Genomic DNA, 22,620 nt, shown 5'->3' on the forward strand with positions numbered 1-22,620 from the left:
ACACTGGTACCGCCCCCGGCCCATCGACGAGGCCGTGGGGAAGCCGCGCAGTGGAAGTTCAGGGCAGTGCGAGGGGCTGGGTCTGGGCCAGCCCTACCAGACGGTGGAAGAGCAGCCCTGGAAAAGTCAGCTTCATTTTCCTCACCTGTCAGCACCATACCGGGGGCACAGACTTGGGGTCCGGACCCCCTGGGTTTGAACACTGGCTCTATCATTTCCAAAGGGCCAATGTGAAGGTTAAATGAGTTGATCTTCTGTAAAGCACTTAGAACTCTGCCTAGCACCTAATAACTGCTGTTATTAAATAGCTTATTGCGATCATCATCTGTGAAATAAGGAAAGTAGACTTCGCCTCCCAGGGTTAGCCTGAGGACTCAGACAGGTACCGGCTGCAAGTGAAGGGCACGGGCCCCCTCAGCGTCGGCCCCTGGAATACACTGAATGAGGCAGGCAGTCCACAGCCCCATTCTCCTCCCCACTGGCCCACGCCTCGCACAGTGAGGGGAAAGACTAATGCCTGGCAGAGCGGGAAGAAGGAGAGGAGTGTGAGACTAATTGGTCACCAAGAGCACATGGAACACAAGGGTGAGAGGGCAGGCACCTGGAGCACCGAATCTCAAGTAAACAGAACACGGCACACTTACTGATGAGCCTTTGGAATGCCCTGAAGGGGGTGGGAAGCGGCAGGTGAAAGAAGCAACTAGAGCATGCGAGGTAGGGAAAGGACTCTCTTGCCACAGGCTGTTGACAGTCAATTATCAAGTGACTGAATATAACTCAACCCACTGTCAGGGTTGATCTGCACATTTTTGTAGAATGTCTCACATATTGAACTTGAACTTACAGACACCATGTCGAGGCCTATTCCACTGTGCATGTGCTGGCAGCTGCAAAAGGACAGGCAGCAGCCAGCCTCTGCAATGTTAGCCTTTGGTTCTGAGAGCTGTATCCTTGCAGGACCTGCATGGCCCAGAGCCGATGGCATAACTGTTTCTGTTACTATTTTTCTACCTTTAAGTTAAGGTCGACCCGGGCTCAGGATTAAAGTATATTTGTGTTTCAAACACATGGATGATAATGGACTCTCCTCCTCCCCCACAGACTGTTTAGGATCAACATGGCTCCACAGTATGCTCACCATTGAGGAAGACAAGAAACACATTTGGGTAAGAGAGCTCTTCTCCACATAATAAATTCACATCTTCTACTCCCAGGTTACTGGCTAATTTCACAATGGGTCCATCTTCCATGTCAGTCGTGATGTGAGTCATAAGGGCCAAGTTTTTAACCAAACCACATGCCTAAAACACAAAAGACAGTCATTTCTAAGAATGAACACTAGTAATACGAAGTACATTTCGCATCTAAAAATAGTTCAACACTTTTTGCTGATGGCAATGTAAAGCAATGTAACCTTGCAAGGGACAGGTTAGCAATTCATACAAAAGCCTTAAAAATATACATACCCTTTAACCCACAGAAAATTGTCCTAAGTTAACAAGCAACGATATAAATGTAGATTTAGTCACAGAAATGCTTAGCACAGCACTATTTGAAATGGCAAATAATGATAGCGTCACAAATGCTGGCCCCCAAAAGAAAATGATTGTATAAATTGTTACTCCCAGACAACAGAACAGCCTAGTCATTAAGATGACATTGTATACAAGCAGTAAAGGAAAGCACTGATAAATGTGGACACATAAAACATAAAACTTCTGGCCTAAAATGAGAGTCCACAAAATAACTGGCCACTATTCTATAAAGCTTCTTGGTCATAAAAAGGCAAAGAAAGACCGAAGAACTGCTCCAGATGAACAGACTAAGGAGACCTTCCAACTGAAAGCAATGGTAATCTTCCATCAAAAAAAGACATGAGTGGGACAACTGATGGCAACGTGTGAAGGCGGTATATAGTGCACAGTGGTTACCAGTCGGAGTTTCACGAGGTTGAGAACCATGCTATGGCTAAGATGTTCACACTTGGAGATGGTTAGGGTGAAGGGTTATGGAAATTCCTTGTCCAATTTTTGTAACTATTTTACATGTCTAAAATTATTTCAAAATGAAAAGAAAATATAACAATTTTAAACTCCTATACAACCCAAAAAAAACCCCAAACTGAAATATAAATAAGTATATAATATAGTAAATAGAAAAAAGACGAGATGTGTGACATGTAAAGATTAAATTTTCAATTCCGAAAAGCCACCTGCTGCAGTGATGCACAAAATAGTTACATTATCGGGGACAGCTGAAGCAATCTTTGGGAAATTTAGTGTTTCAAAGCTCAAGATGTTTAAGTTATGCAAATTTAACAAGCTGCATAATTTTAGTGTGAAAAACCATATAATTCCATATGGTTTAAGATAAATTAGGAGAATGGTACTTTCTAAAAAATCATAACCCTGCATGAACTTCTATTTTTCACCTCTCCCAAGTCATAAGAAATTCCTACACTTTGAAACTTACGTCTTTTATTTGTCATAATTAACTTATTTATTCATTCACCATATCTTTATGCAGCCTTTACTCTGAGCAAGGCTCTGTGCTAGGAGCTTGGGATACAATGGTGAGGCCAACAAGGACCCTCCCTCCTGAAGTTTACAATTTAGAACGACTACACTCAAGTGAAACCAACAGTGGTTAGCGTGAAGGAGAAATGGCCATGATACGGGAGGTAGGGGATGCATGGAAACAAACATATTTAAACCCCTTGGTTTAGTGTTTAGGTAAGTGCCCGAGTATCCTACAAAACTGAGTCGGAATCCATGCTAGGTGTTGGGCTGTGTGCTCCTACTTGGCTACAAATGCAACTGGGACATCCCCTAAGGACATCTCAAAAAAAATAAGGGGAAGCTTAACAAGAGCTTCTCGTAAACAAAGGTAATGGGTTCCCAGTATTCCTTTACATTCTGTCTCCTCTCCATTGCATGGCTGGATTCCTGGGTTAACTAAACAAGGCAGAAAATTTGGACCAGACTTCCATTTAGGGAGATACTAAATCAAATGTTTCTATAGGTGCTGATCCTGGAATGATACTGATGTCACCTTGACATGCTGCATTAATATTTCTTGACCACATAAGTGGCTGATTCCCCCCCAAATTATATGGCCTGGAAGAATGGGGGCAGAAGCAGAACACCACCAACAGGTATTAACTCTGACAGAGCATAGACACTCAAGTACCTTACCTCTCCTTCAGGAGTGTCGGAAGGACAGAGCATTCCCCACTGAGAAGGCTGGAGGGATCGAGGACCACTCACTTTTCTTGTTTTTTCAAACTGGGAAGAGATTCTTGTCATCATACCCAGTGCAGATATATACGACAAGCGAGACAGTACTTGAGTCACACCTTGACGGTCCATTTTAAATCTCTTTAGAGACCAATTTCCCTGCAGAGAGAGGAAAGGCAGGCTACCTTTGATCTTGCGTACATTGCCTGATACTTCGCAGTTACCCTGAGAAGATCATCATAGGGATTACATGTTTATGAAATTAGAGCCATGATGTATTCAGCAATCAAAATGTCACAATTAAAATTAAAATCTAGCCAGGTCATTGCTGGTTGTTTTTTTTTAGGAATTTAATGAATATTACCTATGTCTATGAATCATCTCAGGATGCTCTTAAAGTAGTTCTTTTCTGAAGAACTAATCATATCCCAAACAAGCCAGTTCAGCTAGAGATTTCCACTGGAAGCAATAAGCTGGCTAAGAGAAGAGTAGCGATTTCTACACACATTTAAGGTAAAACTAGTGTAAAGCTCAGAGATCATCTCATGGTGGAGTGTGCCATTATTTGAATGTCTTCCAAAAATTAGTCTTAAGTAGAGGAAAATACAGCAACCCAAAAATAACTCTAATAGCAGTTATCAAGAATAATGAATAAACTGTAGGCTTCTTAATTAGAGCTAAAAACTGAATGTATATTCATATTAAAAAGGTTATGCATCCTTTGTGGCTATCATGTCAATCTTAAAATAGACCCATATGAAATATACCTTGAACATTAAAATACTTTATCTTCTATGTATTAAATACATCAAATACAAGGGTGAACAAAAGTAGGTTCACAGTTGTGAGTACATGAAAGTTTGTTCTTGTATTATTATTTATTAATTATTGTATTAGGTTCCATGTGAATGACCATAAACCTACTTTTGCCCACCCCTATACATTATTTTGTAGTTGTATTAATTGGACATATTTAAATATTCTCAAGAATGATTGAAAAAGGTTAGGAACTGTTAAATTTTAAATTTATGATAACATAACTTAATGGTAGAAAATACTACGCAGAGAAAAGCAAAGTAGAAAATAAAAAAATTCAATCATCTTTCTGATTCAAAAGTAAAAAAAAAAAAAAAATTGCACCTTGCCACACAGTGGTTCTGCAGTTTTCTTTTGAGAATTTGATAAAAGCTATGACTGTTCTCGTGAAAAAAAAATACACATCAGTCATGAACACAACATTTTTTCATTCAATTTCAGGGCAGGGCTCATGGATCCCGCATTAAAAATTCTCCTAGTAGAAAAATTGCTAGGGACTTAGAGGCAGATAAGGTGGTCTGTTTGAATTAAAATATGTGACTGTGAGGGGCTCCCTCACAAATTAAAGTTCAATCGTTATTACAGTGAAAGTTCTATCAGGAAACTTGAGTTTTTGATAACATGGAAGACAGCTAAATTCTAAGAAACTCTATTACAAAGCAAAGAAATACAGCAAACACATTTATCCTACAAGTTAACTTCTTTACTGCTTTTGCCATTAACTCCTTTTATGCTTTGAATGAGAATGAGCCTTGTAAACTGATTTATGCCCAGAGAGTAAGAGTGAGGTAAATAAATATTCTGCACTGGACTAAAACGAGGCGGCAGCTGCTGGCAAGCGAGAAGGAGGTGGGGAGTACAGCCAAGATGCCCAGCCAGAGAAGCTGCCCTTGTGTTCCGCGGGGGTGCTACAAAAGGGAGAGCAGGGGACAGACAGGGGCTGAAACTGCTCCTCTGAGAAGATTTATCTGTTGGAAATATTCTACTAATGGTAACACAGAATTGGAGAAGCTGACCTTTGTCGGGTTGCCTGCAGGCTGAAGTACACCCGTGACAAGGCCACTAGTGACTTTTCTAAATAGCAGTTTTCTCTGGAAGGTAAAGCGGTATCACTTAGGGGCAAAGAACTACTCAAAACAGCTATTACGAGCTGAAAATCACGAGTCTGAAAGCAAGAAAAAGTAATCCTCACAGAAGCATGTTCAAGAGGTCTCTGGAGGCTTCTCTTCAAACACCCAGGGATCTAAAGTCAGGAAAACTGGGGCCACGGGAGTTCCGCGTGCCTACGTAAGCACGGAGGCCTGGACCTCCGCAGGGTTGGCCTTAACAGCCACGGCAGGGGCCGCTCACAGACCCTGCCAACTTCTGAGGCCGGGAACTGCAGCAAGTCTGCCACTGACTCCTTCATTAAGGGAGCCAACGTGTAACAATATACTCTTCTTTTGTTGAGGCAAAAGTCCCATCCATAAAACTAATTTTATGTCTGGCACACAAAACGTAAACCCAACTTTATCAGATAGACCTATAGTGGTTACACTTTAAGAAAAGGAGCAAGAACCTATCTGATAACCCTTTATGAACAGTCAGGGCCCTGAATACACAGCAGCTGCAAAACCCCGAATTTATCTCCGTGTGGGGAAGAGCTGACAGCCCTTTAAGGAATAGAAACCTACAATAAAATGAAGCATTTTGTCCTGTTACAGACACAAGTTGTCATTAATAAACCTATGTGTACTATGTCCATTTTATTACAGGAAAAAATACAGACAGACATCCATGAAAACAATGGCTATTAATGGTGAAACTAAAAGATTTTTCCTTTATGTAAGAGTATATCTATTTTCTCATTGCCTTGTATAGCAGGAACTATAATTTGGCAGTAAAGTCATATGGCAACAAAATTTGCACTGATACCATTTAAACTGTAGACTTCTTTCAAAGTAGCGAATGTCTGATTTGTGAGCATCCGTGGAGACACACACGCACACGCACACGCACACGCATTTCACCCAGATTCTTACAGTACTTTCAACTTCCACTCCACTGAACAGATTTACGGATCCTGGGTCACAGCGCCTAAACGAAAGGCCGAGGACTCACGGTAGAAATGGCGTTCACCATGCCGTTGGTGATCTGGTCCTGACGCATGTGCTTGACGACGTCGAACTGGGCGGCTCTCTGCTTCGGAATCACCTGGTCTGCGATCTTCTTCATTTCAGAATTAAATTTTTTGAACAAATCTTCAAAAAGAAGAGATAAAAGCTAAAGAAAGAAAAAAGGTGTATGGTAAACTTTCAAAATGTATGACTAGCTTATTTAATACATTTTAGGTTTTTATTAAACTTTGTTAAAAAATAAAATGAACAAACAGCTTAAAACTGAAAAAATATATTTTAAAATTCAAGTTGGTGAATAGGTGCTCTTCTTTGTTTGATGACCCACCCTCCCTCTTTACTCTCCAGGGCGGTGAAAACCGAACCACAGACCCACACCAGTTCTCAGACCGGTGCCTGGGTGGGCTCTACAAGCCTGAATAAGCAGGGAATGATGTAAATGCTGTAGAGACCAAAATACAACGTAAAACAAGATAGTTCAGTCTATGCTAGAAAAAAAGTCAAAGTGTTTAAGCCCCTACTCTAAGGTTATTTGGAAACAGGATTAATCAATGATTTCATGAAATAAGTGAGTAGTGGAGGTGGAAGGCTAGGCTTTGGAAAGCAAGTAGCGATCTTAAGACGTCTCAGTTCCACTGCAGAAAGCCACAGCAACATCTGTCCCACTCTCACAATTTTAAAAAAGATGAATCAACTGCAAGATCATAAACTTCCCTGACAGAGAAGTAGGGTTGCAACAGCCAGGTGAACTGAACGACCGAAGGGCACACGCCTCTCCAAGGACAGAGGGGACACAGGACAGAGCAGATGTCTGCCACAAAAAAAGAAATCAACTAACATTTTAAGGACTTCCTGAATGCCAAATGTGGCCTACCATGAAAGCTTAGAACACTTCAGAGCCCCAGACTCGAGGGGACCCACACTCACAAGTTCTTTTCAGCGAGTGCTCATGGAAGACTGGAATAAAACAAAGGAAGTAAGGCCTGAGAGAGACCCCTTTGCTGGAACAAGTGACAGAATCTAATCTACTTCCCTGGAGTTTCTCTCACATAAAGCAAAACCATTAAGTCACCGAGAAGGGCCAGGTAACCCTCCAGGTGACGGACCCAGGCAAAGGTAGCCTCCTGCACTAAGGGAGGAGGGGTGGAAGCACAGCTGTATGAGGTGGAAGAGGGTGGAAGAGGCCCCCTCCCCGCACCCACCATCAGCCATGCACCTGGTACTAAGCAACAGTGGTCTGCTGCTGGGGGAAGGCCAGCACACGCCTCTGGCCACTGATTCCAGGAAAAGGCACACGGCCAGATGCAAGAGGAGAAGTCAAAACCACCTGTCCCAGGGGCAGGGCAGGAAACCTGCTCAGGCCAAGGGTCCTGTACTGATACAAAGCGAGACCCAGACACCACTGGGAAGGGCAGAGAACTGAAAGCTTTCCTTTATAAAATTGGTGGAGAAGAGAGGATGCCTATTCCCGGTCAACACTGTATTGGGGCGACCAATCAGTGCAACAGGGGATGCAACAGAAATGCAAGATATGGATGTTGGAATGAAGAAATAAAGGTTTTATTAGTTGCCAATAACATGTTTGTCCACATAGAAAATTCCAAAGAATCTTTAAAAAAAAAAAAAGCAACCCTAGCAGAATAAGTGAGTTCAGCAAGCTCACAAGATACAGGCCAATATACAAAAACCAGTTTTATTTAAAACATTGGTGAGAGAAATTACAGAGAATCTCAATAGGAGAGATACACTACATTCATGGATAAAAAGACTGGGTATTTTTAGATATTGATCTACAAATTCAAATGTGCTCTCAAGAAAAAAAAAACTAGCAGGCTTTTTTAAAAAATGAAGTAACTCTAAAATTTAAATAAAAATGCTAAAGGTTCTCAGTTTATAATGATAGAAAGAAGAAAAGAAAACCCTTCACTACCCACCTCTGGAGGAAATTACAGAGCTCAATCCATATTCTGCAAACTGTTTTTTGTTTTTTTTTTTTAAATCTAGCATGTATTCATCCTGCATTTTCCATATAAATTATGTCTCAAAGTAACCAAAGAGAAGCTAATGAAAATATTTTGTATTTAAAAATTCCGGCTTAAAAAATGTGGAGAGAATGAAACTATTAAACTGTCATTATTTTGCATGTCCTAATTAAACTATGAACCAAGGAATAGTAAGCAGCAGCAGCTAAATAAAAGTGTCAGGAGAAAGGCTGACAGGGAACTTTATAATGGATGAATCAGGGCACCAAATGCCTAAACCCAGTGATCAACGCCAGTGGCACATAAAGTAGATATAACCAAACATAATCTTTAAAAAAAAAAAAGGCCTTGAATAGGATCTAGCCTCGGACTTTAACTATAAGAAATTTAGAGAACAGATAAATATTTAGGAATATACCAGTGTATGTTAAATGACACCACAGGGATACCATCACATGGGGACACAGAATATGGGACATTCTTTAGGATAAAAGGTCCAGTTTTTTTCAAACACACATAGAGGGAGAACCCACAGATCAAAAAGAATTCAAGAGACATATCAACCAAACGCAAAATAAGAGACATGTTTGGATCCTCCTTGAACAATCATACAATAAACAACTTTATTTATTTATGTATTTACTTATTTTAGAGAGAGAGGGGAAGGAAGAGAGAAACATTGATTGGTTGCCTCCCATTTGAGTCCCAACCAGGGACTGAACCCACAACCTAGGTATGTGCCCTGATTGGGAATCAAACCTTTTGGTGTATGGGACAACGCTCCAACCAACTGAGCCATGCCAGCCAGGGCAAAACATGAATATTTATAAAGAAATCAGGGCAATTTAAACACATAATGGACCCTTGATGATTTAAGCAATCATTCTTTAAAAATTTTAGTTTTAAAAGCAGTCTTATAATTCTTAAAATTTGTATCTTTTAGAGATACATTTAAAAGTATTTACAGGATGTGATTTGCTATCTGAGATATTGAAATAATTTGACACCTAAAGATTCCACCAAAAAAACTACTAGAACTAATAAATAAATTCAATAAAGTGGCAGTATACAAAATAAATCTCTAGAAATACACTGCATTTTTATACACCAATAAAAAACTACCAAAAAGGGAAACTAAGAAAACAATCTTATTTAGAATTATACAAAAAAAAACACCTAGGAATAAATTTAACTATGGCAGGAAAAGACCTGTACTTGAAAAACTGGAAGACACTGAAAAGAGAAATTGAAGATACAAATAAATGGAAGCATATACCATGTTTATGAATAGGAAAAATCAACATTGTTAAAATATCTGTACTACCCAAAGCAATCTATAGACTCAATGCAATTCTTATAAAAATACTAATGTCATATTTCACAGAACTAGAATCAATAATGCAAAAATTTACACAGAATGACAAAAGACCCTGAATACCACAATGATCTTGAAGAACTAAGTTGGAGGAAATTATGCTACTCAATATCAAACTATACAAAGCCACGGTAATCAAAACAGCACGGTACTGGCATAAAAACAGACATACAGACCAATGGAACAGAATAGAGCCCAGAAATAAATCCATGCGTGTAATGGCTAATTAATAGGCAAGAACATACAATGGGATGGGGAAAAGACAATCTATTCAATAAATGGTGTTGGGAAAATTGAAGATGTGCAAAAAGTAAAAATAAAACTACACTATCTTCTTACACCATATACAAGAATAAACTCAAAATGGATTAAAGACTTAAATGTCAGGCTCCATACCATAATAATCCTAGAAGAAAATATACTGTAGGAAGTAAAATCTCAGATGTTTCGGCCGTGACTGGTGTGGCTTAGTTGGTTGAAGCATCATCCCATAGACTGAAAGATCACAGGTTCAATTCCCAGTCAGGGCACATGCCTGGGTTGCGGATTTGGTCCCCAGTCAGGGTGCGTGCAAGAGGCAACCAATCGATCTTTCTCTATCACATCAATGTATCTGTCCCTCTCTCTCTCCCCCTCTCTTCTCCTCTCTCTAAAATCAGTTGGCATGTCCTCAGGTGGGAATGAAAATAATCTCAGCCATTTCTTATAGTAGTGTTTTTTTCTGAAATATTTCCTCAGGCAAGGAAAACAAAAAATAAATAAATGGGACTACATCAAACTAAAAAGTTTTTGCACAGTAGAGAAACCATCAAAATGAAAACACAACCCACTGAATGCAAGAAGATATTTACCAATGATACATCTAGTAAGGGTTTAATACCTAAAATTTATAAAGAACTTATAAAACTCAACACCAAAAAGCCAAACACTCCAACTTAAAAAATGGGTGAAGGACCTGTATGACCCTTCTCCAGAGAGGACATACGGATGGCCAACAAACTCATGAAAAGATGCTTAATGTCACTAATCATCAGAGAAATATAATTAAAGCCACAATGAGATATCATCTCATACCTGTCAGAATGGCTGTCATCAATAAATCGACAAACAAGTGTTGGCAAAAATATGGAGAAAAGGGTACCCTCATGCACTGTTGGTGGGATGCAGACTGGTGCAGCCACTGCAGAAAACAGTATGGAGGTATCTCAAAAAATTAAAAATGAACCTGTCTTATGACCCAGCAATTCCACTGCTAGGTATATGTCCAAAAGAACCCAAAACACTAATTCAAAAGAATATATTCACCCCTATGTTCACTGCAGTATTATTTCCAACAGCCAAGCTATGGAAGGAACCCAAGTGCCCACCAAGAGACAAGTGGGTAAAAAAGCTGTGGTGCATACATACAATGGAATACCACTCAGCCATTAAAAAGAACAAAGTCTTACCATTTGCAACAGCATGGATGGACCTAGAGGGTATTGTACTAAGGGAAGTAGGTCAGTCAGAGAAAGACAAATACCACATGATTTCACTTATGTATGGAATCTAAAAAACAACATAAACGAACAAAAACAGAAACAAAGCAGAAACAGACTCGGAGATACAGAGAACAGACTGATGGTGGATGGGGTGGGCAGGGGTTGGAGGACTTGGTGAAAAAGGTGAAGGGACTGAGAGGTACAGACTGGTGGTTACAAAACAGTCATGGGGATGTGAAGCACAGTACAGGAAATACAGTCAATGACACGGTTATAACTATGTGTGGCGCCAGGTGGGTACCAGACATATCTTGGGGATCACTGTGTAAAGCATATGACTGTCTAACCACTAAGCTGCACACCTGAAACTAATACAAAGTAATATGTAAACTGTAATTTAAAAAATTTCAAAATAATTGAATTTTTTTTAAAAAAGAAGTGATTTGATGACTCAGCTTTGTTTAAACAACCCCATTTGTGGAATGGGAGGAGCGGGACAGAGTCAAGGAGGGCGGAGGTAAAACAAGACCAACTTCCAACGATGATAACTGAAGTTGCGTGATGGGGATCTGGGGGTGAATTTTATTATCTCACTCTATTTTTAATACTTACTATTAAATTTTAAAATGTAATATTATTTTACCTTTCTAAAGATTTTGTTCGTTTATTTTTAGAGGGAGGGGAAGAGAGGGAGAAAGAGAGGGAGAGAAACAATGAAGAGGGAGAAACACCTATCAGTTGCCTCCCACACCCGCCCCAACTGAGCTTGAACCCAGGCTGGTACCCTGACCTGGAATAGAACCAGCAACCTTCGTTTTGTGGGACAACACCCAACCCACTGAGCCACACGAGTCATGGCTAATATTACTTTATAATAGCTACTTCTATGTTTGTATATATTTGAAATTTTGTACATGTTTAAAGATTTTTAATGAGAATTAATTCTAAACTTTATATGGAAAAGCCAAGACCCTAAAATAGATAAGATACTCCTGAAAAAAGGTGAATGGACTGATGAATGCATAGACAAACTGACCAGTACAACAGAGAGTCCAGAAACTAACCTACACACATATTAAAACTTGTTGTATCAGAGAGGTGGCTCTTCAGATCACTGAGGAAATGAAAAACTATATAATAGATGGTGCTGGGACTTGTTATTCATTTGAAACACAACTGAAATTGGATGGTTTTCTTGATTCCAATGGTCCAGATGACTAAAGAACAAATACCAAAGACATAAGTTTAAAATATAAAAAAAGCAGTATCTAAAAACAGGGTTGACAAAAGTGACCACAATTAAAATGATAAACTTCTAGACATCAAAAGATGTCACCAAGTTTGTTTTTTATTTAAAGAAGAAGAATCCAAACTGGGAGATGATATCAGCAACACACAACTGACCAAAAAAACTAGGAACTGAAATATACAGAAAAAAAAGAAACAAACTCGAAATCCATAAGGAAAATGAAACAACTCAAACAGTACTTCAAAGAAGAAAAAACAGGAGGTCAAGAAGCATATGAAAAAGGGGTTTAATCTCATTAGGAATAAAGAAAATGCAAACTAAGACCAAAAGGAGATGCCACTTTACAGCCACTGGATAATCTACACAAAAATTTTAACGTCTGATTCTAAGTCACAGGATAAAGATCGTCAGCAACTCACATACAATGCAACGAACAAAGACTTGGGAAACTAGTGTGACATTCTCCAGTTAAATTAAAGATTTAGGCAATCCTATTTGTAGAAACTCTTGTATATGGGCACCAGACAATATAAATAAGAATGTTAATATCTGTAAAAAAGGAAAATACACACTAATTATTTACTTAAAAGAGGAATTCTGAAATTCAGAGGAATCTTGTAAGCTAAAGATTTTCTAAATTCCATACTATGTTCTTGAATGTTTATTACCTATGGTAGCTTTTTAACTCATAGTGAAGCTAGTCAAAGTAAATGAGTCTTCTCCTCTAGCTAGTACTGAAGAAAGATTTTCCTAAGTGGAATGTGATATTATGCTTTTCCTCTAACTTCACTTGTTAAGTGAAGTTAGACACAGCCTTACACTTTTCTACTAAAATCGACTCTGCAGATAGGAAACCCAGGATCCTGGACTTGAATTTACCATGTCAGAAGTGTTCTAAAAAGAAAACTTCCTCCTCTGAGAGCTTAATCCTTTCTTCCACTCAGACCCAGCAGTTTCACTCATGGGAAGAAAGACTATGGGAATGGAAGCAGGTGCAGAGGGGTGAGAGGGAGGAAGAGGCCCATTTCAGCAACTTCCTGTGGAAACTGGCAAAAGGAACTTGAATAAGCATTCTGAACAAAAGCAAATGCCCTTAACACCAAAAAAGCTCAGCTCCAGTTTAATTAGTCCCTTACACTTAGACTTTTGTGTCTCAAATTATGACAAGGATTTTTTTTTAGCCCCCAGCTGAATTGGTTGTAGCCCCAGACTCAAACACACAGAAATGCTCCTGGTACCAAAAAGGTAAAAAGTACGAGCAAGCTCATCAGAGCCACTGCCTCATTAATAAACTTCCCCACCCCTAAATTTTCACTTTCAGAGAAATGTTCTCCAGTTCACAGAGCAGGGAGACACTACCAGGCCAAGTCACACACAATAAGCCACATTATGTAGGTCAAGAGTGAAATGATTAAAAGGGATGGAATGTTGGTGATAATATTCAATACCTTTCATTGCAAGTACGAGGCCTTTCAGCCTGCTTAAGACAGGAACACTAAAGACCACATTATATTTAAGGAAAAAAATGCTGACAGCTCATCAATTGATTTTCAATGAAAATCCTAAAAAATTAATAAAGAAGTTAAGCTGCTGAAATACAGTTTCACCAATTAGCTTAATGTCAGAGAATTCTAATTAGGCGTCTTGAGATTGCTGTTTAGTGTTTAAGCCTTCCGAGTGCCAAATTCTCCTTTTCACACAAACTGGTTGCAAAATTAAAGACATTAGGCAGCCTTAATTACATTATCAGAACAGCTGGGATTAGGCAATCTCTGAAGTCAAGACGGCATTCTTTTGTCACCGGGTGGAAATCCCTGGCTTTCTAGGGTGCCGGATTCTGGTGCCTTCCCTATCTCGCCTGTACAAAGCGAGCTGCATTAGAAACAAAAAATTTGCAGACAAAGAAGAGAGTAATACTCAGTAAATAATGAACACATTACCAGAAAAGAAAAGGCAGGTGAAGAGATTAAGCCTGAAACGGGTCGGTTTTGCCCACACCTCTACTGGCGGCCGGCCGGCCGGCCAGCCCTCAGGCGGCGGTGAGATTGAGGGAAAGCTCTGTGGACCCACAGTGTGGCCAGCGGATGCGGCTCTGTTATCTAAAGCTGGAGCGCATCTATGCGCCCTCGTCCCAGGGGGTGGGAAATTAGCAGCTATTGTTTTTACACATTTTAGTCCACACAATGCCTTTTATGTCTTTACACTGTTCATAAAGCAATGTTTTCCGGCACATGGGAACCCTTGTTTTAATTTCAGTCTTTTAAGCAACAGGAGAGTTCCTTCTCTACCCTCTCCTGACTCCGTTCCTTATTCCTCTAAACAACCAACATTTTTTTTAATGAACTCATTTAACTGCACAATTTTTTCCAATTGGAAACTGTAAAAATTGGGATCCATGGTGGTGGGGATACCCATAATCCCCTGAACAGTGGTCAATCTGAATGTGGCCAAAACCCACCTGCTAGCATCAGCCACGGACCAAACAGAACATTACACAGAATGAGGGCAAACATCTTAACAAAATATATAGATAACATACTAATAACATATTTAAAGACTTAAGATAGAGTTTTCATAATTAAAGAAATTCTTGAGAGATAGTAAGTCGTGTGTGAAATGTTCATACTTCAAATATATGAACATATATTCCATTCAACTATTTCTTCCTCCTATTTAAAAGTAATACCAAGTTAGTTTTTATTAAAGAAAATGAGATTTCTGACATCAATAATTACATTACCTGTCCTGCCAACTCCAGTCGCTTGTTACCGTAATAGTCTCTGTCATCCACTTTATTATCCCCCTGGGCCAGGATCACTCTTCGCACCATCACTGCGGTGTAGATACACTTGGCTCGGAAATTGAACTCTTTAACCTGGAGTTCAGAAATTAGAGAAAGTTTTTGAGACAATGTATATTATAATTTAACTGACCTCAAGAGAAGTACCAATGTTATAATATTTAAATTGGGAAATAACAAACTATGATTCCTGCTATTTGGGAAAATTCAGCTGGTCTACAAACTTCCAGAGAGCTGAGATGACGACCTCTCGTGCTGTGCTCAGCACGTGTGGTGGCCTGCCTTCCCAGATGACCACCATCGACTCCTGGCCTCTCCGTGTTTCATGTCACTCCTTCACTAAGAGGTCCACTCCATCATCCCCTTCGTGTGGGCCTGTGAAGTAGCGGTTTCCACACCCTCTCAGAGCCCTGAAGCAGCATGTGAGAAGTCCAGGGCACTCCACAGGGGAGGGAGGGGTCCTTGTAAAAGCACTGAGGAGCCAGGGATACGAGTGGAGAAGGTACTGCAGAGGTCCTGCCTGGTGGAGCCTTCGAAGGACTCAGCTGCTGTCTGTCTGCAACTTTATGAGACCCAGGATGAGAAACCTCCCCTCCCCCACTATTGAGCCCAGTCAAACCCCCACAGAATCATGAGAGAGAGCAACAATCAGTTATCTTGAGCCAGCAAGTGTAGGACATGTTTGTTATGCAACAATACATCACAGCAATAGGACCAAACATTGTCTGGCACTCAAATATCTATTGAGATTGATGAGTGAATCCAGTGCAAATGTTCTAGTCAGTCTTCTCTAGTACAAATCCATATGAATGAATCTGGCTCAATCTAAGTTAAATTAGAAATGGTTACATAATTTTGTCTGGGAAGACAAAAACCTCAGGAAACCAGGTAAATCCTTTTTCTACATCTGAAATGATGAGCATGGTCTGACAGTATGGCTTTATCTTTTGCCAATGCTAAGGAATATTTTATACACTTTTCTACAGAAGATTCATATTATAAAATTTCTGTTTTACTTTCCTTAATTCTTGAGTAAGATCTCAATGAGAGCCTATCGAGTTTATCACTATGATGGATTAATGCAGGGGATCTTGATTTAAAAGAACATCAGCAACCAGTTCTCTTCATATATTTTGTGGATGCTAATGAAGGAATTACATTAAATAATACAGGATGTGAGAAATTCTGTATATATCTCAAAAACTTCATTCTCTTCCAAAGAAAGTTTCATTTCTTCTCTAGGTCAGTTATACTCTTCTAATTATAGAGAACTTTGGAATATCTCAAAAGAAATGTGTTAACTTTGGAATGTGGTTAAAAATGAAAAGTAGCCCTAAAAGCTAGGTTGTCTTCTTATACTCATGAAACAATGACATCAATAAGAAAGGCTGCAATAAATCTAGTTCTTTAAAAAAAAAGTCTCTGTTGTCCATCCTCAAACAAACAAAAACCCTACAATCATAACACCAATTACCACAACACTGAGCAGAAAAGTCCAGTGTCTGTGCAGCTATAAGTAACTTATAATCTCAATATCTACGAAGGTGTTTGGTCCTCCATTCAGCTCCAATTTACTTTTTTTAACATTAATCTGGCTAGTTAATTTGACAATGTAACTCATCTTAGTTGTATTTACCTTTCTAATTAATGAAAAAAATGAAGCAAACTTTAACAAAATTTTCAACTTTTTAAAATTTCTCCTTTTTAAAATTATTTTTATTTTTAAGATTTTGTTATTGTTATTTTATTACAGTTGTCCCAATTTCCCCCATTCCTTCCTCCACCCACCCCATCCCTGCTCCCACAGTCCATCCCTACGCTGTTGTCCATGCCCGTGGGTCATTCACACATGTTCTTTGGCTGACTAGTCCCTTCCCCTTCACAAGTCCATTTCATATTTTCATTTTGCATAAATACTGGCAGATGCCTCACAGCACTTTATAAAGCACTTAAACCAGAACTCGTCTCAACTCCCCTCCTCTTTTAACTACTACGTGCTGAGAAGTAAACCCTAGGTCTAAATTGAAAAAATTAGTGAATACTTAGCCCATTTTTCCTACGGACAGAGAGAACAGAAACCCTCTACTCTAGCGGCTGACATCACTTGTTGGCAGGGCGCTAATAACAGTTCAGATACCCCTCTGTGGGACACTGAACTGTGCAGACTACCTAGGAGGGGGAGAGAGAGGACCCACCAGATGAGCCTGGAGCCCTGACACGGCACCGTTGTCAACAGAAGTCTGTGGGGCCCTTTTGGTGCTACACTGGAGGACAGAGAGGTCTCGGGCATCCTGCAGAAACCCTCAGAGCAGCAGTCTCCACACTTCGGCGTGGATCAGGACCACTCACTGGAGGGCTTCTTAGAACAGACTGTTGGGCCCTGTTCCCAGAGCACCTGATTCAGCAGGTCTGAGATGGGGTTCAAGGGCTTCTGACAAGTTCCCAGGTAATGCTGATACTATGAGTCTGAAACACGTACTTTAAGAAGCAATGCCTCTGGGGAACTGAGAGGTCAGGGTTCCAAGCTAAGGCCCCTGCAGGCCCCCCTCAAGTGCAAGTGCTGGAAGATGCCAAGTATCCTGCCCATCTTTCTCCCTCTGTCTAGAAACATTTAAACCACTGCTTACCAATCTAAGTCACTCTACCATCATGATGACTGTCATATCTTAATAAATTATTTATTTAATATTTTTATTCTACTTTTAAACTTAGTTTTAAGTATGTTTCATCCCATATAATACCATAAGATCCCAAATACCACAAAAATAAATTTGATGTGCTAATTGCATTTCTTCTCATAAGGACAGAATTATTCAAACAAAGATATCCCTGTGTCACCTATAATCACCTCTAATGTTACTCTTAGGTACTTGCTGTACTAAACCATTCTGGAAAATTAAGATCTTTTTCTGGTTTATCTGTTCTGACTATACCTCAATGAACTATGTATCACAAAACTTTAAGCCCAGTGTAGTCACATAAAAGTAGCAATGTTTTTAGCTTCATCAATTGAAATCAATAAATGCCAGGATAGCCAGCATTCTACGAGCGAAGGCTCTTTAATTGACCAATAGTTCTCCTCAGTTATTGCACACAGGTAAACGAGGCCCCTGATAGAAAGTCTATGGCCAGGAAACCATGGTTTACATATATCACATCATTGCATCATCACAGCAACCATGTGAGCAAGTGGTGTTGGTTTCATTGTACAGATGAGAAAACTGAAGCTTAGAAAAGTTAAGATTGGCCCAAAGTAAATCAGCCTGGAAGTAAGAAACCAGGATTTGAACCCTTGAATCTCCGGCCCCAAAGCCTTCGTTGTTTCCATTTCTCATTTCTGGTATTTCAAGTTTTAAACCATTTTTCCAGTCACCCAAGTTTAAAATTCAGGTCAGAAAAAGTCTTAACATTAAGACTTCTAATTATTTCAATTAGATCAAGGACCCATAAAAATAAATGGCAGCCAAAGGGCAGAATCGGAGACCTGTATTACCTGGCTAACAAGGCGTTATAAATAAGATGAGATCTGAATGCATTTCAGTGGTCCCTGTCCATTCCCACAGATCCCTCGAGTTTCCATCATTTGTAATCAGCCCCTGAAGGCAGAGCTTGCAACCCTTGAATTACATCACTTATGAAGAGCACACATGGTAGCTCATCATAAACCAGACTACCTGGTTAATAAGACAGTCTAACAAATAATTCTATACCTTAAAAAGTACAGCAAACATAGTAAATAAGAGTGGAGAAGCCCTGGCCGAGTGGCTAAGTTGCTTGGAGCTTGGACCCACACACCAAAAGATTGTTGGTTCGATCCCCAGTCAGGGCACATACCTAGGTTGCCAGTTCGATCCCCAGTTGGGGTGTGTACAGGGGGCAACTGATCGATGTCTCTTTCTTACATCAAAATTTCTCTCTCTCTCTCTTACTCTCTCTCTAAAATCAATAAACATATCCTTGGAAGAGGATTAAAAAAAAAAGAGTGGGGGAAGGATCACTCTTGCTGACATGCCAACACGACCAATCTCTGTTTAATGATGTTTAAAAAAAGTAAATATTAAGCACTAGTTTGAGGGTCAGAAGGTACCTTCCAGTTCTCTTTCTGACCATTAACCAGCTGAGTGACAAGGCTAATCAACCCAGCTGGCCTGAACCTGAGCATCTCCACTGAGACTAGACAATGTGAACTCCACAGTTCAAGGTCTAGGAGATGAACTCATCCAGTATACTGAAAAGCATCTATTGTAGAAACATGACAATGAGATTGCCGCAGAACTGTAACTTAACATGGTAAATTTTATGTTACATGTATATTTTATCACAATAAAGAATACCTATATGGGCAAGCCACTGTAAACTTGTTTTAAGTTATTTTAAAACGTCTACGACAAGGGGGTCTAAAGGTAGAAACTTCCAGTTATAAAATAAAGAGGTCAACACGATATAATGCACAGCATGGCAACTATAGTGTATAATACTGTCCTACATATTTAGAAGTTGCTAAGAGAGTACATCTTGAAAGTTCTCATCGAAAGAAAAAAATCTATAACTACATATGGTGACAGATGTTAACTAGACTTACTGTGGTTATCATTTTGCAAGATATACAAAAATCAAATCATTATGTTGTATACCTGGAACTAATATAATGCTCTGTGCCAATTATGCCTCAATAAAAACCCAAACATCTAAGATACCATCTTTGTACTTTGAAACCATGAAATGTAGTACAGCATTAATAGACACATGCAGGTTAAAAAAAAACTATGCATTAAAAAAAGAACCAGGAGAGAATAAACATCATGATGATGATGGTGGTTCCAATACAGCAAACATTTTCCCAGTACAAATAAACTGTTGACAATGGAAGATTATTGACAGTACGGTGATCTAGTCCTCTTTAGGAGTCTCTCTTTTCTTTAGGAACTAGACTTTTAAGTATAAACTGGCACTCAAAAAGTTTTTTAACAGACATGCACAGGCCCCACAGTCATCATTCACAGTCGCGAAGGTACTCACTGGCACATGGGTCAGGATGGTAGAAGCCAGGAGCTCTCTTGCTTCTTCTATTTTGGTTTTCTTTGGTCCACCTCCCCACATCCTTTGCCTTCTCACTTTGTTCCCTATATATTTCAGTGCCTACAAAAAAACAGAATGTAGTATAATAATGTTTAATGATGTCACCGGAGACAATTTAGTAAGCACCTACCCATCCATAACAGTATAAGCAAAACAGACAGGGACCCCGGTTATAGAGAAAGCTGCAGTGGGCGAGTTAAAAGTCGGCATTTGTCACAAATCAACGACAAAACAGCATTATACATTATCTAATACACTGGTTCTTTTTTATTTTATCATTTGTTTCCTTACTATAAAGTTGATATATAATCATTGCAGAAAATTTAAAAAATACAGATAAGTGAAAAAAATATATAATAGCCATAAATCTTCTACCTAGAGAAAACCACAGCCTACAGTTAATATTTTTGGACAGTGTTTCCACCTCAAAAAGTTATCACACCATGTAAGACCTCTAACCAAAACACTGCTGAGAAAAAAACAAAACCAAAATAAATTGATGGCTATGCCATTTTCGTTGACTGGAACATTTAATAGTGTTAAGATGGTTTACTGTTAAAATTCTCTCCAAAATGACCAACAGATGCATCATAATTGCTAATTATACTCCTGGCAGGCTTTTATAAAATAAAAAATGAATTGATTCCAGAATTTACATGAAAATGCAGAAGACCCGGAATAGCTGAAACAGTGCTGAAAAAGGAAAACTGGAGGCTTTGCATTACCTGATTTCACTACAAAGCAACAGTGAGAGACAGTGCGATGCTAGCTAGGGTACGGACAGACAACAGATCCCTGAAAGAGAAGAACAAGTCCAGAAACAAACCCGGGCTTTTGTGGTCAGTTCATTTTTGATAGACGTGACAAAGCAATTCAATGGCAAGGGAAAGTCTTTCCAACAAATGGTGCTAAAATAACCAAAAACCCCAAAGTGAAAAAACCTGACCCCTACACCTCACAGCAAATAGAAACATTAGTTTAAGATGAATTTTAAACTTAAATACATAAAAGAAAAGTATAAAGTTTCTAAAAGAAACATAGTTGAGTATGTTCTTGCCCTGAAAGTAGGCAACAATTTCTTTAAACAGGACACAGAAATCAATAACTATAAAAGATGAGCGAATAAACAGAAAAACCTCTTGATAATTAGAGTTTGCCAAAATTAAAGACTACTCATCAAAAGACACATAAGGAACAAGGAAGCAATTGACTGGGAGGAAATACTTGCAACGCGTAAACCTGATGAGGGATTTATACCCAGGGTATTTAAAGGACTCAAATTCAATAGTAAAAGGACAACTCAGGAAGGAAAAGGAGCAAAAGATTTGGACAGACACTTCACACGGGAAACAAATAAGCACACTGAAAAAGTGTTCAACCTCATTAGTCATCTGGGAAATACATATTCAAACCACAATGAGATACCACCGAACACCCACGAAAATGCCTAAAATTAAGAAGACCGCCGACACCGCTAAATGTCGGTGAAGGTGTGAGGCAGTCAGAACCCTCACACACTGCCAGTGGGACTGCAACATGGCACAATCACTTTGGAAAGAGATCCGGCTGTTCCAATTTTATAAAAGTTCTATTATACACAACCCCTTTGATCCAGCAGTTCTGTTCCTAGGTATTTATCTAAGAGAAATCCTGACCCGTCCAGGCAAAGACTTGTACAGGAATGCTTATTTATAGCAGCGTTACTCATAATAGCCAAAGAGGGAAGCAAACCTAAAGTCCATCGACAGGAAAAGACAGACTGCAGTGTGTTCACACAACGGAACACCACTCGGCAATGCAAGGAAACAAACTACAGGGATAAAGGACACGAAAAGGAACAACTTGGATGAATCTCAAAGAATGTGCTCAACCAAAAGGAGCTTGACACTAAAAATGTATATTGCAGTCCTAGCTGGCATAGCTCAGTGGATTGAGCACAGACTGCGAACCAAAGTGCCGCAGGTTCGATCCCCAGTCAGGGCACATGCCTGGGTTGCAGGCCACGGCCCCCAGCAACTGCACATTGATGTTTCTCTCTCTCTCTCTCTCTTTCTCCCTCTCTTCCCTCTCTAGAAATAAATAGATAAAATCTTTTTAAAAAGTGTATATTGCATAATTCCACATATATAAAGTTCTAGAGCAGGCAAAACTAACTTATGGTGAAAAAATCAAAACAGTGCAGGAAGAAATCAGAGGATGAAGGCATAAAATGACTAGCAAGGGGCATGATAGAACTTTCTGAGGTAATAACAATTTTTTATTTTTTTAATATAGCATTTAAAAAAATATTTTACTTATTTATTTTTAGAGGGGGGAAAGAGGACGAAGAAAGAGAGGGAGAGAAACTTCAATGTGTGGTTGCCTCTCGAGCGCCTCCTACTGGGGACCTGGCCTGCAACCCGGGCATGTGCCCTGACTGGGAATCGATTGGCAACCCTTGGGTTCACAGGCTGGCACTCGGTCCACTGAGCCACCCCAGCCAGGGCAA

General features: G+C 39.5%; 1 protein-coding gene across 1 annotated transcript in view; it reads right to left on the reverse strand.

Annotated features, from left to right (window-relative positions):
- The window catches only part of POLR3B (RNA polymerase III subunit B), a 105,059-nt gene that overhangs the window by 51,123 nt on the left and 31,316 nt on the right, over window positions 1–22,620 (reverse strand). Inside the window, exons 11-15 of the mRNA XM_045826370.1 lie at window positions 20,073–20,192; window positions 14,994–15,128; window positions 6,153–6,314; window positions 3,195–3,395; window positions 1,139–1,301 (exon numbers count right to left, since the gene is read on the reverse strand). Of these exons, the coding sequence (XP_045682326.1) occupies window positions 1,139–1,301; window positions 3,195–3,395; window positions 6,153–6,314; window positions 14,994–15,128; window positions 20,073–20,192 (781 nt within the window). The remainder of the gene's footprint in view (window positions 1–1,138; window positions 1,302–3,194; window positions 3,396–6,152; window positions 6,315–14,993; window positions 15,129–20,072; window positions 20,193–22,620) is intronic.

The sequence above is a fragment of the Phyllostomus hastatus genome, unplaced genomic scaffold, assembly GCF_019186645.2.
Source record: "Phyllostomus hastatus isolate PE091 unplaced genomic scaffold, TTU_PhHast_1.1 phas_scaffold_755, whole genome shotgun sequence".
Classification (NCBI taxonomy): Eukaryota; Metazoa; Chordata; class Mammalia; order Chiroptera; family Phyllostomidae; genus Phyllostomus; species Phyllostomus hastatus.